The following is a 15,473-nucleotide window of genomic DNA, read 5'->3' on the forward strand; positions in this document are numbered from 1 at the left end:
ATTAACAGTCCTGTATATTAACAGTCCTGGGTATTAACAGTCCTGGGTGTTAACAGTCCTGTATATTAACAGTCCTGTATATTAACAGTCTTGGATATTAACAGTCCTGAGTATTAACAGTCCTGTATATTAACAGTCCTGGGTATTAACAGTCCTGGGTGTTAACAGTCCTGTATATTAACAGTCCTGTATATTAACAGTCTTGGATATTAACAGTCCTGTATATTAACAGTCCTGGGTATTAACAGTCCTGTATATTAACAGTCCTGTATATTAACAGTCCTTGGTATTAACAGTCCTGGGTGTTAACAGTCCTGTATATTAACAGTCCTGTATATTAACAGTCTTGGATATTAACAGTCCTGTATATTAACAGTCCTGGGTATTAACAGTCCTGTATATTAACAGTCTTGGATATTAACAGTCCTGTATATTAACAGTCCTGGGTATTAACAGTCCTGTATATTAACAGTCCTGGGTATTAACAGTCCTGGGTGTTAACAGTCCTGTATATTAACAGTCCTGTATATTAACAGTCCTGTATATTAACAGTCCTGAGTATTAACAGTCCTGTATATTAACAGTCCTGGGTATTAACAGTCCTGGGTGTTAACAGTCCTGTATATTAACAGTCCTGTATATTAACAGTCTTGGATATTAACAGTCCTGTATATTAACAGTCCTGGGTATTAACAGTCCTGTATATTAACAGTCCTGTATATTAACAGTCCTTGGTATTAACAGTCCTGGGTGTTAACAGTCCTGTATATTAACAGTCCTGTATATTAACAGTCTTGGATATTAACAGTCCTGTATATTAACAGTCCTGGGTATTAACAGTCCTGTATATTAACAGTCTTGGATATTAACAGTCCTGTATATTAACAGTCCTGGGTATTAACAGTCCTGTATATTAACAGTCCTGGGTATTAACAGTCCTGTATATTAACAGTCTTGGATATTAACAGTCCTGGGTATTAACAGTCCTGTATATTAACAGTCTTGGGTATTAACAGTCCTGTATATTAACAGTCCTGGGTATTAACAGTCATGTATATTAACAGTCCTGTATATTAACAGTCCTGTATATTAACAGTCCTGTATATTAACAGTCTTGGATATTAACAGTCTTGGATATTAACAGTCTTGGGTATTAACAGTCCTGGGTATTAACAGTCCTGTATATTAACAGTCTTGGATATTAACAGTCTTGGGTATTAACAGTCCTGGGTATTAACAGTCCTGTATATTAACAGTCTTAGGTATTAACAGTCCTGGGTATTAACAGTCCTGGGTATTATCAGTCCTGGTATTAACAGTCCTGGGTATTAGTCCTGGGTATTAACAATACTGTGTATTAGTCCTGTGTATTAACAGTACTGGGTATTAGTTCTGGGTTTTAACAGTACTGGGTATTAGTCCTGTGTATTAACAGTACTGGGTATTAGACCTGGGTATTAGTCCTGGGTATTAACAGTACTGGGTATTAGTCCTGGGTATTAACAGTACTGGGTATTAGTCCTGGGTATTAACAGTACTGGGTATTAGTCCTGGGTATTACAGTACTGGGTATTAACAGTCTTGGGTATTAACAGTCTTGGGTATTAACAGTCCTGGGTATTAACAGTCCTGGGTATTAACAGTCCTGGGCATTAACAGTCCTGGGTATTAACAGTCCTTGGTATTAGTCCTGGGCATTAACAGTCCTGGGCATTAACAGTCCTGGGTATTAACAGTCCTGGGTATTTTTCCTGGGTGTTAACAGTCCTGGTATTAACAGTACTGGGTGTTAGTCCTGTGTATTAACAGTACTGGGTATTAGTCCTGGGTATTAACAGTACTGAGTATTAGTCCTGGGTATTAACAGTACTGGGTATTAGTCCTGGGTATTAACAGTACTGGGTATAAACAGTCCTTGATATTAACAGTGCTGGGTATTAGTCTTGGGTATTAACAATACTGTGTATTAGTCCTGGGTATTAACAGTCATGGGTATCAGTCAATCATTCTACCAACACAGCCAGTCACTCTACCAACACAGCCAATCATTCTACCAACACAGCCAGTCACTCTACCAACACAGCCAATCATTCTACCAACACAGCCAATCATTCTACCAACACAGCCAGTCATTCTACCAACACAGCCAATCATTCTACCAACACAGCCAATCATTCTACCAACTCATGGGTGGGGGCTAGGACGAGAAAGATGCGCTCCAATTGGATAAAGAATCTAAATAAGGATTACTGACAGCTCTGTATTGACATACTGACTTCTTTCCACAATCCACCCACTGTTTACTACCGACGCACAACAAAACATAAAGACTTAACTGACAGGAATATAAAACACAACACACACAAGCACACGCTCTACTGTATAAGCATGAAAATCCAACTCAAATTAGCCACCCACACACACCTGCACAGTCAGAGGTCTGAGCAGCGCAACACACGTTAGAAACAGGACAGCACGTGGCGCTAACAAAAGCAGTTTTTATCGCTAATTAGCACTGCCAGAAAAAAGAGTAGCGTGAGAGGAACGGGAGACGTGTTTATCCGTACGCTCATCCTCCGTTTCCTCCCTCGCTTTGTGACATTGCTGTGCTAAACCGCTGGAAATTTGTGCTTGTGTATTGACCTGGCTAAATGTTCGGTAATGGAGTGTGTGTGTTTGTGTGTGTGTGTGTGTGCACGCTGGGCGGGGGCTGGTAATAGAGAGAGATGGGTATTGACCTAGCTAAATGCCGCCCGAGCTTTGACTCTCTATCTCACAATCTTAGCATTATCGATCTCCTCTTGCCCATCAACAGCAGAAACAGCACTCCTGTCATAGCAGAGCGGCCCGGTCGGCCGTGCAGTCATCTGGAAATTCAGACAACTGGGCGAAAGGGTGTGAGTGTGTGTGTGTGTGTGTGTGTGTGTGTGTGTGTGTGTGTGTGTGTGTGTGTGTGTGTGATGACGAATCAAAAAAGTGCTCCAGAAGAATTGGTGTTTTGAAGGGTGCTGAGGAGAACTAACACATCTGATCAAAACTGTTTCTATCGTATTTATCAAAGCAGGAACACGCAAATCCATCACAGGGCTTCACAGCGAATTATGTCTGTGTGGACGCCCGGCCGGCCAATAGCAGATGGGCTACCGTAAAAGTTGCTGCCCCACCCGAGCACCTATCTATCTATCTATCTATCTATCTATCTATCTATCTATCTATCTATCTATCTATCTATCTATCTATCTATCAGCTCCACTTACCATATAGAAGCACTTTGTAGTGCTACAATTACTGACTGTAGTCCATCTCTTTCTCTGCGTGCTTTGTTAGCCCCCTTTCATGCTCTTCTACAGAGCAGGTATTGTCTGGGTGTGTGGTTCATTCTGGATAACACACAGCAGCGCTGATGGAGTTTTTAAACACCTCACTGCTCCTGCTGGACTGAGAATAGTCCACCAATTGTCCACTGTGTCTGATCCACTCATACCAGCACAACACACACTAACACACCACCACAAGGTGCTACATTTACAAAGACGGGGGTAAGAGAGGGGTTGATATTTACGCCCGTAATTTTATAAATAAAACGTCCAACTAACTGTGTAGTGTAAATGACAGGTTTCAAAAATTTGAGTGCCTCAAATTCATCTCAGTTCAGTTCAGTTCAGTTCAGTTCAGTTCAAGCATGAACATTCTGGGTATTCTATTTATTTACTGAAAGTAGGGCAATGTTTTATTCAGAAAGATTCAATATTTCATTAACAAAGTCAATATTTTATTAATATCCAATATTCAAAAATCAAGAGTTAAATAGATGTTGGGACGGTATGGAAAATGCAAATGAAATAAAAATGCAGTTTTCCTTACATCTCCCCAGTAGTACAGTACACCAATTTTAATATTTATTTACAGGGTTTACATGACATATTTATGTACCTATTTACACTGTTCATTTTACTCTTTATGTGCATGTAATACGTGCGTGTTTAGCCCTTTTGTGGACCTTAGTGCTGGGTTTGCATATATTTTTTGCACCCCCTGAAAAACAGTGGCAACCTGGCAGTGCTGGGGCTTGTACCAGCAACCTTCTGATTACTGGTCCAGTACCTTAACCACTAGGCTACAGTCCCCTTCCCAATAGTTTACTACAAACGTGATGAGAAATTTAGGAACAGCACGGATGCATTGAAGCTGACGGAATAAAGAGGACAGCAGGATGTGACTCCACTTCTTGGCATATGCTGAGTGGCAGTGGGTGTTGCCTGATTGTGTTTACCAGTGTTCCATCCAGTTTGTGACTTTGTGAATGTAACTGGCTAATACAGAAAGTTTCCATTTCTCTGCGCGAGAGCATGTGTAATCACCTGTACGACTCCAAACACGCCGTCTGTTAGCGAGCCGGTTTCGCATACGTGACCGATCTGCGCTACGTGGATCCGTGGACGGGTGTGTGTGCGCTTAACAGAACGACCCTCGCAACCGAGGAAGGAGCACGTTTTAGCGCCTCTGACTGAAGATCCTACCATATGTTTTAATTTAGCATGGCTCATGCCACTCAGATTATCAGATTTGTGCCAACGATTGCTGTCCCGATGGCCCGGGAAAATGAAAGCCTTTAATGTGCGGCCTTGATGTGCGGCGACGGTAATCCAGATCCGGGATCCAAATCCGTCTCCCTTGCTTAAAACTCAGCTGTCTGTCTCACTGATCAAACAAGCCAGGCGTTTACTGTGTGAGCTGCTGGAAGGTGGTTTTGGACGGACACATGCTGGGGAAATAAATGCGTCTCACTCGATGCCACGACGGGCGACGATGTGAAGATCTGGCATAGCATTAGTCACAGCTGTCTTAATACAACAGGACAGAATGCATAGACAGGTGAGAGAAAGAAAGACAGACAGAAATGATCTGTCTAAACACCTAGCAAGCTCTAAACAAGAAACCTCTAAAGAAGAAACCTGTCTGAATTCTTAGACACCTTAAAATGCTGCCTACTGAGATACCTTATACTGACTGATATTCTATTTATTTATTAGGATTTTAATGTCACATTTCGCCTCACTTGCACGTCTTTGAACTGTGGGAGGAAACCGGAGCTCCCGGAGGAAACCCACGCAGACTCCACATAGAAAGGACCTGGACCGCCCCACCTGGGAATCGAACCCAGGACCTTCTTACTATGAGGCGAGAGTGCACATACAAAAACAGACTCCTCGACTCCCAGGTCGAATCTCAGCTCTGCTACCAGTCGGCTGGGTGCCCCTAGCAAGCACAACTGCTGGGTGGGAAAAGACTAGACTATAAAAATGTGGGTGGGGTCTTCGACACTGTGTAAGGACCCCGATTAGTAGCTTGGGAGGAAACCGGAGCTTGCGGAGGAAGCCCACGCAGACACTGGGAGAACATGCAAACTCCACACAAAAAGGACCCAGACCGCCCCACCTGGGAATCGAACCCATGTTTGTGATGTTTACCATAACCCAGGCGACACAAGCGATGAATCAAAACAAAACAAAATATACTTCATTAATAAAATTGCTGGCAATCTGGTCCCATTGTGGTTTACAAGATGTAACGCAAAGCCTCCACAAGGGGGCGCCCATGTACAAGTTCATTTCGTATTTATGTGCCTTGTTTTTGTAGTATTAATGAAACAGTATGTGAAAAGTACCCGGATGACCTACACAGCACACTGCGGTCCGTTAATTTATCTCATAATGCAGCTGGAGCAGGAAATTGGAGCGAAAGAAGAAATATGAGTAGCTTTGTGAAGGACGATTTTAAAGTTGTTATAACTGTCGCGATGTGACGTCATGCATCACGTGACGTTGGTAAGATGGCGGATGTAGTATGACCGAAGTTGCGAGCATACTGCACACTTGCATACTGAAATAGCTTACTGCTTCTCCACTCTGCCTCGAATCTAGTACGTACTGTTCGAGTATGCGATTTCGGACACAGCCTATGTTCTTATACAGATGTGCTTCCCTCAGTAACCATTTTCTTACTCTAGTACACATGTGTCAATCTCAAATCCTGCCCACCACGTCATTTTAAGTAGCCACGAGCGCTTAAAATACACTGTAAGATACACCGTAAAATCGTACATAACCTACATCTCCAACAATGCATGCCGATTTTGTGACCCGCAGTGACCGCATCCCGCCACTAGATGACGTTTAACTGAGGCGGTTTTCCAACAAGTGATGTTGAAAAATATTTACAATTAAGTTTGGTACGTCTCTTGTGTTATGAGGCCATGTCTGTGGTAAAGAAGTACGATATAAATGTAGATATATGTTAGAAATGTACAGTATACATCAAAGCAGGATACGTTACAATCTGCCCTTAGTGGCCCTCTGTGAAAATGAGTTTGACACCCCTGCTCCAGTACAAGTACAGAACTGCTGAAAGAATAAGATCATATTGGTATCATAGTTATATATAGAGGGATAAGGAAAACACACACACACACACACACACACACACAAACAGCTAGTGAAATGAAGAAGAATGAATCCTGGTTTAGCTAGTTTGGTGTGTGTTTGTGTGTCACTCTTGATTACATTTTCTATCCTCACACATTTCTGCTATTTTTACACTTTAAAAACATAAAAGTGAAGCCATGTTCACGCATTAAGCCGCTATATAAAGAGTGGGCCTGTGCGCACTCGCTAATATCGAGTGTTGACAGGCCCCTAATTAACACACCCACAAGTCGGGATAATTAAATCATTCAGCCGTGTTCTCGAAGCCAATCACGGTGTGAGCAACTAAAGGTAATTAAACAGCGGTAATTAGCTTTGTGACTTCATTTTTACCTAAATTTATGTAGTGTAACTGTTAATAGTTTTGAAATATTTTGCACTTATACTTTACACTATAACACAAATATGACGTACAGTTAATTTTCTCATAATAACACATATGACTGAGGTGTGATTATGTCATTTGTATGAAATGACACAAATTTAATCAGTACAAACCCAGGATGGAGGAAAAAAAAGATTTAGGATGTGAATTGTTAAATTTTGGTAATAATTTTGTACAAAATACTGGACAGGAGCAACATAACTCCTTCTGGATCTCAGAGGATGTAAACAACTAAAGGTAACAGGTAACTATTTAACAGGTGATGCTGTCATGATTGGGTATAAAAAAGCATTAACAAAACATGCAGTCATTTACAAGCAAGGATAAGGGACAGTAATTTCTTAATACCTGATTGTATGAAATTTACAGAAGAACACAACAATAGTAACAAATTCAGAGAAAAATTTCATAAAGTAGAGGGCAAGATCAAAAATCTGTAACACATACAAAAACAGACTCCTCAACACCCAGGTGGCGCAACTCTCTGAGTTCAAATCTGAGTTCTGATAACGGTTGGCTGGGCGCCCCTATATTAAGATAAAATTAAGATAAGATAAGATAAGACAGAACAGGACAAGATAAGATAAGATATGATAAGACAGAATAGGACAGGACAAGATAGGATAGGATAGGACAGGATAGGATAAGATAATGGAGGACAGGACAAGATAGGATAAGACCAGACAAGATAGGACAGGACATGACAAGATAGGATAAGATAAGATAAGATAAGACAGAACAGTACAAGATAAGATAAGATATGATAAGACAGAATAGGACAGGACAAGATAGGATAGGATAGGACAAGATAGGATAAGATAAGACAGGACAGGACAAGATAGGATAAGACCAGACAAGATAGGATAACATAAAATAAGACAGAACAGGACAGGAAAGGAAAGGAAATGACAAGACAAGACAAGACAAGACAAGACAAAACAGGGCAGAACAGGGCAGAACAGGGCAGAACAGGACAACTCAAGAGAGGACAAGACAAGATAAGACAAACAAGGCAAGACAAGATGAAACAGAACAGGACAGGACAGAATAAGACAATATAAGAAAGGATAAGACAGAACAGGACAAGACAGAATAAGACAATATAAGAAAGGATAAGACAGAACAGGACAGGACAGGACAAAATAAGATAAGATAAGACAGGACAGAACAAGATAGGATACGATAAGACAAGACAGGGCAGGACAGGACAAGACAGGACAGGACTAGACTAGACCAGACATGACTTGAAAAGACCAGACTAGACCAGACCACACAAAATAAGACAAGACAGGACAGGACAAGATAAGATAGGATAGGATAGGACAGGACAGGACAGGACAGGATAGGATAGGATAGGATAGGATTGGATAGGATTGGATAAGATAAGATAAGATATGGCTGTGCGGTCCTAGAAGGCACAATTGGCAGTGCCTGCAGAAGACAAAATTGTCCACTAAAGTCTGCTGGGTGACAAAAGACTGGACTAAAAAAAGGGCCGGGTTTTCAATGCTGAGTAAGGACCCTGGTCAGTAGCTTGAGGGACCTTTACATTTACATTACATTTACATTCATGATTAAATTTATTTACAATTATGACTGAGACAGTTTGAGCTATTTGAGGGTTAAAGGTTTTGCTCAGGGGCCCAACAGTGGTGGGGTTTGAACCAGAAACCTACTGATTACTAGTCTATTACCTTAACCGCTAAGCTACCACTGCCCTGTTAAGAGTAAAACATTCTATTAAGATAAACAAGACTTATGCTGAAGATGTCTATAAGAATGAGTCACTAACTAATCATCCATGGTGACTGAATTCCTGCAGATGTGACGAGGTAAAGCGCTTAACTGCGCCGCCAGAAATTCCGCCGTTTCCCCGAACTAACCCACGCCGTCACTCCTGAATCCACCGAATGAAACAGAATGATGAATAAGCCGGGATTACATGACTAATGCGAACAGATGAAGGAAAGACGAGTGCAATCTCCATCTTCAAAAGGATTAGACCGGCCAAGCCTCTCTGCAAAGAATTTCTCGTCCCGCGCAGCATCATCATTTCGTTTAAATCTAACCATACGCTGCGAGGAATGAATTAGCTGCTCTGCTTTTATAATAGAATCATGACATAAATAACACAAATAATCTCAGTTGCAGCTTCTTAACGTGCATGTTTATTGATTGTCACTCGGTCGACAGCATTTTAGACGCTACGATGTTACTGCAGGGTGATTGCTGCACGACTGCAAACCAGCGCTTTTGCATGACACACTTACCACTTACCATATAGAAACACTTTGTAGTTCTACAATTACTGACTGTAGTCCATCTGTTTTTCTGCATGCTTTGTTAGCCTGCTTTCACCCTGTTCTTCAATGGTCAGGACCCCCACAGGACCACTACAGGTATTATTTAGGTGGTGGATCATTCTCAGCATTGCAGTGACACTGACATGGTGGTGGTGTGTTAGTGTGTGTTGTGCTGGAGTTTTTAAATACAGTGTCCACTCACTGTCCACTCTATTAGACACTCCTACCTAGTTGTTTCACCTTGTAGATGTAAAGTCAGAGACGATCGCTCATCTATTGCTGCTGTTTGAGTCGGTCATCTTCTAGACCTTCATCAGTGGTCACAGGACGCTGCCCACAGGGCGCTGTTGACTGGATGTTTTTGGTTGGTGGACTATTCTCAGTCCAGCAGAGACACTGAGGTGTTTAAAAACTCCATCGGCGCTGCTGTGTCTGATCCACTCATACCAGCACAACACACACTAACACACCACCACCATGTCAGTGTCACTACAGTGCTGAGAATGATCCACCACCTAAATAATACCTGGTCTGTAGTGGTCCTGTGGGGGTCCTGACCATTGAAGAACAGCATGAAAGGGGGCTAACAAAGTATGCTGAGAAACAGATAGACTACAGTCAGTAATTGTAGAACTACAAAGTGCTTCTATATGATAAGTAAGAAGAAGCAGCTGACGGTTTCACACGTGTCTTGTGGCAGAGGAATCGCATTACGGAACTGGAAATGACTAAATGGGGTACAGATGCTTGAGCGGCACAGAATACGTTTAAAGGAAAGTTTTCCATTACAGTAAAACTCATTTAGGACTAGATCGCGAGAGAGAGAGAAAAAGAGAGAGAGAGGAGAGAGAGTGTGAGAAAGAGAGTGCTTCCCAAAGGATCGACACAATGGTGTCATGAACCTGTGTCATAAACCTGATTATCAGAGTCAGTGAGCTGGAGTGAAGGAGTTACAGTAAATATTCAGTGCTGAGAATGATCCACCACCTAAATAATACCTGCTCTGTAGTGGTCCTGTGGGGGTCCTGACCATTGAAGAACAGCATGAAAAGGGGCTAACAAAGCATGCAGAGAAACAGACAGACTACAGTCAGTAATTGTAGAACTACAAAGTGCTCCTATAAGGTAAGTGGAGCTAATAGAAACAAGGAGGCGGTTTTAATGTTATAACTGATCTTATCGCCTACACTTTGACGAGTGCAGTGCAGCTCAGCGTTGTGTACGGAGAGACACACCTGTACCTGAGAGCACTCTTTTCTCATCTCTGTGCAGGCGCCATCAATCAGAGAGACCCCATCCGGCTGAGTCCCACGCATATCTGAACAACAGGCCAATTGTTGTTCATGTGGCCTCTCAGCCTTAGCCGGCAGGCAGAGCTGAAACTCGATACGATGTATTCGAGATCCCAGCTCTAGTTCCAGCGTGTGTTTTTATCGCTGTGCCACCTGAGCGGCCTGATATCAGCTTTATAAACAGGTAAATATGTGCTTAGTGTTCAGTCCAGCTACAAAATCAACAAAACGATTCACTATTTAAAAAACGCTGCAAAGAATGAGATAAGACGTTTAGCCTGTAGTCACTTCGTAGCTCTAGACTTTGTGACTTGTGCTCCATGCTTGAGAGTCTTCATGCTTTACCATTGTAATAAATATTGTTCAAAGCATTTTAATACTGAAGCTACAAAGTAAAAATGTGCTCATGTCGTTTGGGACACAAGCTCTCGACCCACAATCTCTAAATTGAATTCCATTAATGTATGAATCCTGTAGAGTCGAATCAACTCTACTCAGCTGAGCGGAAAAGCTTCCAGGCACACGCAGAACTTCGGTAGACAATGCTTACGTAAGAACGTAAATGAATTCCAGCTGACAGACACGCGGTCGGCTCTACCGGCTAATTATGGACGTCAGGATGATAAATTTCCACGATGAGTCGAATACGTTTTTCACGCAGCGACCGGGAGCTTAAAAGTAAACATGCAGACGAATGATTCATTTGAGCTTTTCTTTCTACTGTTTCTAAAACCACCTCCTTGTTTCTACACTCACTGTCCATTTTATCGGCTCCACTTACCATATTGAAGCACTTTGTAGTTCTACAATTACTGACTGTAGTCAGTAGATGAGCGATCGTCTCTGACTTTACATCTACAAGGTGGACCAACTACATAGGAGTGTCTAATAGAGTGGACACGGCTGTGTCTGATCCACTCATACCAGCACAACACACACTAACACACCACCACCATGTCAGTGTCAGTGCAGTGCTGAGAATGATCCGCCACCCAAATAATACCTGCTCTGTAGTGGTCCTGTGGGGGTCCTGACCATTGAAGAACAGCATAAAGGGGGCTAACAAAGCATGCAGAGAAACAGATGGACTACAGTCAGTAATTGTAGAACTACTTCTATAGTGCTTCTATGTGGTAAGTGGAGCTGATAAAATGGACAATGTGTGTAGAAACAAGAAGACACCTGACCAGTCATTCTTTACACTACGTGACCATCGCCTGAGTCCAGTCCCTTAAAAGCTAAGCCACCGCTGCCCACAACATATAATTAATATAAAGTTTAATGATGGTAAACTGCATAAATCACTAGGGTAATTTAAAACATACTGTGACCTTAAATTATGGGGCTTAACGTGCACTGCCTAGATAGAGCTAATGAGCTCAATTAAAGTGGACGTTATTTTTTAATCCTCCCTGGATCATTCCAAGGCCAAGGAGGTAAGTGGCCTGGGGTGAAGGGTCAGTTATTCTACACTGAAAAAGGAATGTATTAAAATCATATAATAATTAGGCACTATTTACATTTTGATCCTGCATTGCTGTGGGTACTGGAGTCTAATTATCCTATCCGTAAAAATAATGATGATAGTAAAAATGCATTAAACCAATAAAGAAGGTCAGTAAAGCAAACTGCCCAACACTGTGAGATACAGTTAAATCCGGTTAGCCCTGATAACTCACTAATGCACGGGGAGGAATTCAGTGTGTACAAAGTGACCCGCGACACATTAAACAGTCTGTTTACATTGTGAGCATGACACTGCCATGTTAACACTGGACAATTACATCTGTAAACAGCAGCACCCTTGAGGCAAGTCGATATGTCACTGACGGGGATGTAAACAAAACGAGAGGTCCAGTAGAGCAGGTTTCAGGCACTATTTTTTCTCAGACGACTGCTACAAGCGCTCTGATCTACAGTATATATGGACAAAATGTATCGGGACACCTTTTCTAATTCCTAACAGGTCAATTCAATTATATAAAACTAATTATATGCCAACAGCATGATAAGCAAGCTCTATACAGACATAAAGGAAAGTGGTCAGTGGTCCTGACCTCACCCCTACTGAACAGCTTTGGAATGACAAGCCATATAAATGCTCCTTTAAGTAAATAGGCACAAATTTCGACAGACATACTAGTAAGAGGCACTCTCAGAAGAATGGTCACTCTATTCATATAATGCCATTTGTTTTTAAAATGAGGTGTCCACATACTTTTGGCCATATACAGTAGTGTGTATGTGTGTGTATATACACTGATCAGCCATACCATTAAAACCACCTCCTTGTTTCTACACTCACTGTCCATTTTATCAGCTCCACTTACCATATAGGAGCACTTTGTAGTTCTACAATTACTGACTGTAGTCCATCTGTTTCTCTACATGCTTTGTTAGCCTCCTTTCACCCTGTTCTTCTATGGTCGGGACCCCCACAGGACCACTACAGAGCAGGTATTATTTAGGTGGTGGATCATTCTGAGCACTGCAGTGACACTGACCACTGATGGTGGTGGTGTGTTAGTGTGTGTTGTGCTGGTATGAGTTTTTAAATACCGTGTCCACTCACTGTCCACTCAATTAAACACTCCTACCTAGTTGGTCCACCTTGTAGATGTAAAGTCAGAGACGATCGCTCATCTATTGCTGCTGTTTGAGTCGGTCATCTTCTAGACCTTCATCAGTGGTCACAGGACATAATGATGAGCCAAAAAATTAGGACCACCCCCTTTTTAAATGGATTAAGGACCCTCTAGTAATAACCTGGTACCAGGTAGTACACAACTCCTTCAGCTGTCTTTTTCCCAGTGAGTCTGAACTTGTTTTGACTGCACATTAAGTGGGTGTTCGGAATGTTTTGGGACATCAGTATGTGTGTTTATCTGCTTAAATGTAACCAGCACAATGAATTCCTTTACTTGCCTGTATATAAATGCAGATGTTTTGTGTATACAGTAGGATAGTGATCCTTTTTCTAACGTTTTGGTTAATCCAGGTGTTTTTAAAGGAATCAACAGGTACAAATATGGAAAGTCATTCACAACTCAAGCCACAGCGCATAATGGTACAAGACGCGAAACAAACACTTGCGCAACAGTTGCGCAAAATCTTTCTCCTTACACAGTGTGTGAGAAACTGCTACTACTGTGCTGTCTAACGCATTAATATGGGCATTGAGATGTATGATAAACAGGACAGATCAAAAGCGCATTACGCATAAACACAGATGCGCATTCGTATGCCAAAGCGCAAAACCAAACATGCGCAACTTTACCTCTCTTATCCTGCACTTTAACAGTAATCTCCACTAAAGGTTCGGTCTCACGGTCCAGACCTCTGGATATCACCAACTCCCCGCTGTCTCTGCTCACACTGACCGGTGCGTTTTCCATATCTGGGTAAATCAGCTCAAAGCTGGAGGACTGAAATCTAACCGGGTTGAGGTTCATAATGACCGATCCGATGGCGGCGTCTTCGGACACGCTGACCACCACGGGCTCGCTGCTCGTTTCCAGCGCGGAGCGGCACTTTCTCTGGAGCCTGGGAGTCTTCGGGAGCGCAGCCGGCCACTGCCTGGGACTGATTTCCACCTTCATGTGCCGGCCGGTGCGCGTCGGCCATCCTCGGTCCCTGGCGAACACGCTGAATTGAATCGGAGACGCGAGACCCAGGATGGAGTCCACCAAGAGGACGTCGCCCGTTTTGGGCACCACGTAAAAGCTCCCGTTTCTGGGCAGCGCGTAGTAGATCAGCTCGGCGTTTTTCCCGCTGTCTGTGTCCTCAGCGGTCACTTTATAAACCACCGATCTCAGCGCGGTGGCATCGTCCAGAGTGATTTTGACATCGGAGTGCCGAAAAGCGGGCTCATGATCGTTCGTGTCGAGTACATCCACCCGGATGGTCGCCACGACGCGCTCGATAGATGCGCAGCTCCCGCAGCACAGCCCCACATCAAGCGCGTAATCGGCGCGGTTCTCCCGGTCCAGCACGCTCGCACTTTTGAGCAGGACGTGCCCGCGTCCGTGGTGCGTAAAAACCCGAAAGTCGGCGCTCCCGTCTCCGAGCAGTTTGAGATACGCGCCCGAACCGGAGCACCAGCGCTGCGCGTCGATGCGCCTCGCAGGGATGCTCAGCCCGTTCACTCTCGAACCGACGGGCCAGTTTTCGAACACGTGTCCGTGGAAAGACGGCGGTTTGGAGTCCGTCGTATTTCCAAACACACAAGTCAGGCAGTAGGAGAGGAAAAGCGGCCAAATCATGGTGGTCTCACAGCGCTCACCAGAGTGCGTACAGAGTGCCAAGCATGGTACAAAAAAAAAAAAACTACATCCAGACCGAAACAGTGCAGTCGATCGTCATGTTATCCGCAATAATTTATCCAAGCAGGATGATAATTCCCCCCCGCAGAGCAACTTTTTTCCCCCGCTTCTTCACTGTGGCGCTCCGGCGGCGCTCTGGCGCGCAGCTTCTCCGCGTTAAAGCGCTCAGGCTGAGTTTAGACCGAGCTGCAGCGCTCCTATACCGGACAGTGGAGGGGGGGGGGGGGCGTGGCTACACACCACGAGGGGAAATCCTCCGGGAGCAGCCGAGCCAAAAACCCAAAACTGTGTTCCTGAAAGGTGTTGGTCCACCTGATCTAAACCCACCAAAGGATTCTCCTCCTGACTAGTCTTGTTCATGATGGAGGTGCAGCGGTGGTTCACTTTAGTCCTAAACCTCCCTCAGATGCTCAGTTAGATTCTTAAGTCATTAGTACACCAAGCAAAGACTCCAAGACAACTTGAGCATTGCGCATCTTGGACGAGACCACTCTCATAAGAAGAGAAATACTCTTTCTCACCCCATAAGACATAGACAACCATGCCTGTGCAGATGCCTGGCAGGCCGATCTACACTCACTGTCCATATTATCAGCTCCACTTACCACATAGAAGCACTTTGTAGTTCTACAATTACTGACTGTAGTCCCATCTGTTTCTCTAAATACTTTGTTACCCCCCTTTCA

General features: G+C 43.3%; 1 protein-coding gene across 1 annotated transcript in view; it reads right to left on the reverse strand.

Annotated features, from left to right (window-relative positions):
• Positions 1 to 14,727, reverse strand: part of si:ch211-186j3.6 (neural-cadherin) — a 270,206-nt gene extending 255,479 nt beyond the window's left edge. The window contains exon 1 of the mRNA XM_062989918.1: positions 13,743 to 14,727. Within this exon, the coding sequence (XP_062845988.1) occupies positions 13,743 to 14,727 (985 nt within the window). The remainder of the gene's footprint in view (positions 1 to 13,742) is intronic.
• Positions 14,728 to 15,473: the final 746 nt, after the last annotated feature.

The sequence above is a fragment of the Trichomycterus rosablanca genome, chromosome 27 (genome assembly GCF_030014385.1).
Source record: "Trichomycterus rosablanca isolate fTriRos1 chromosome 27, fTriRos1.hap1, whole genome shotgun sequence".
NCBI classification, from domain to species: Eukaryota; Metazoa; Chordata; class Actinopteri; order Siluriformes; family Trichomycteridae; genus Trichomycterus; species Trichomycterus rosablanca.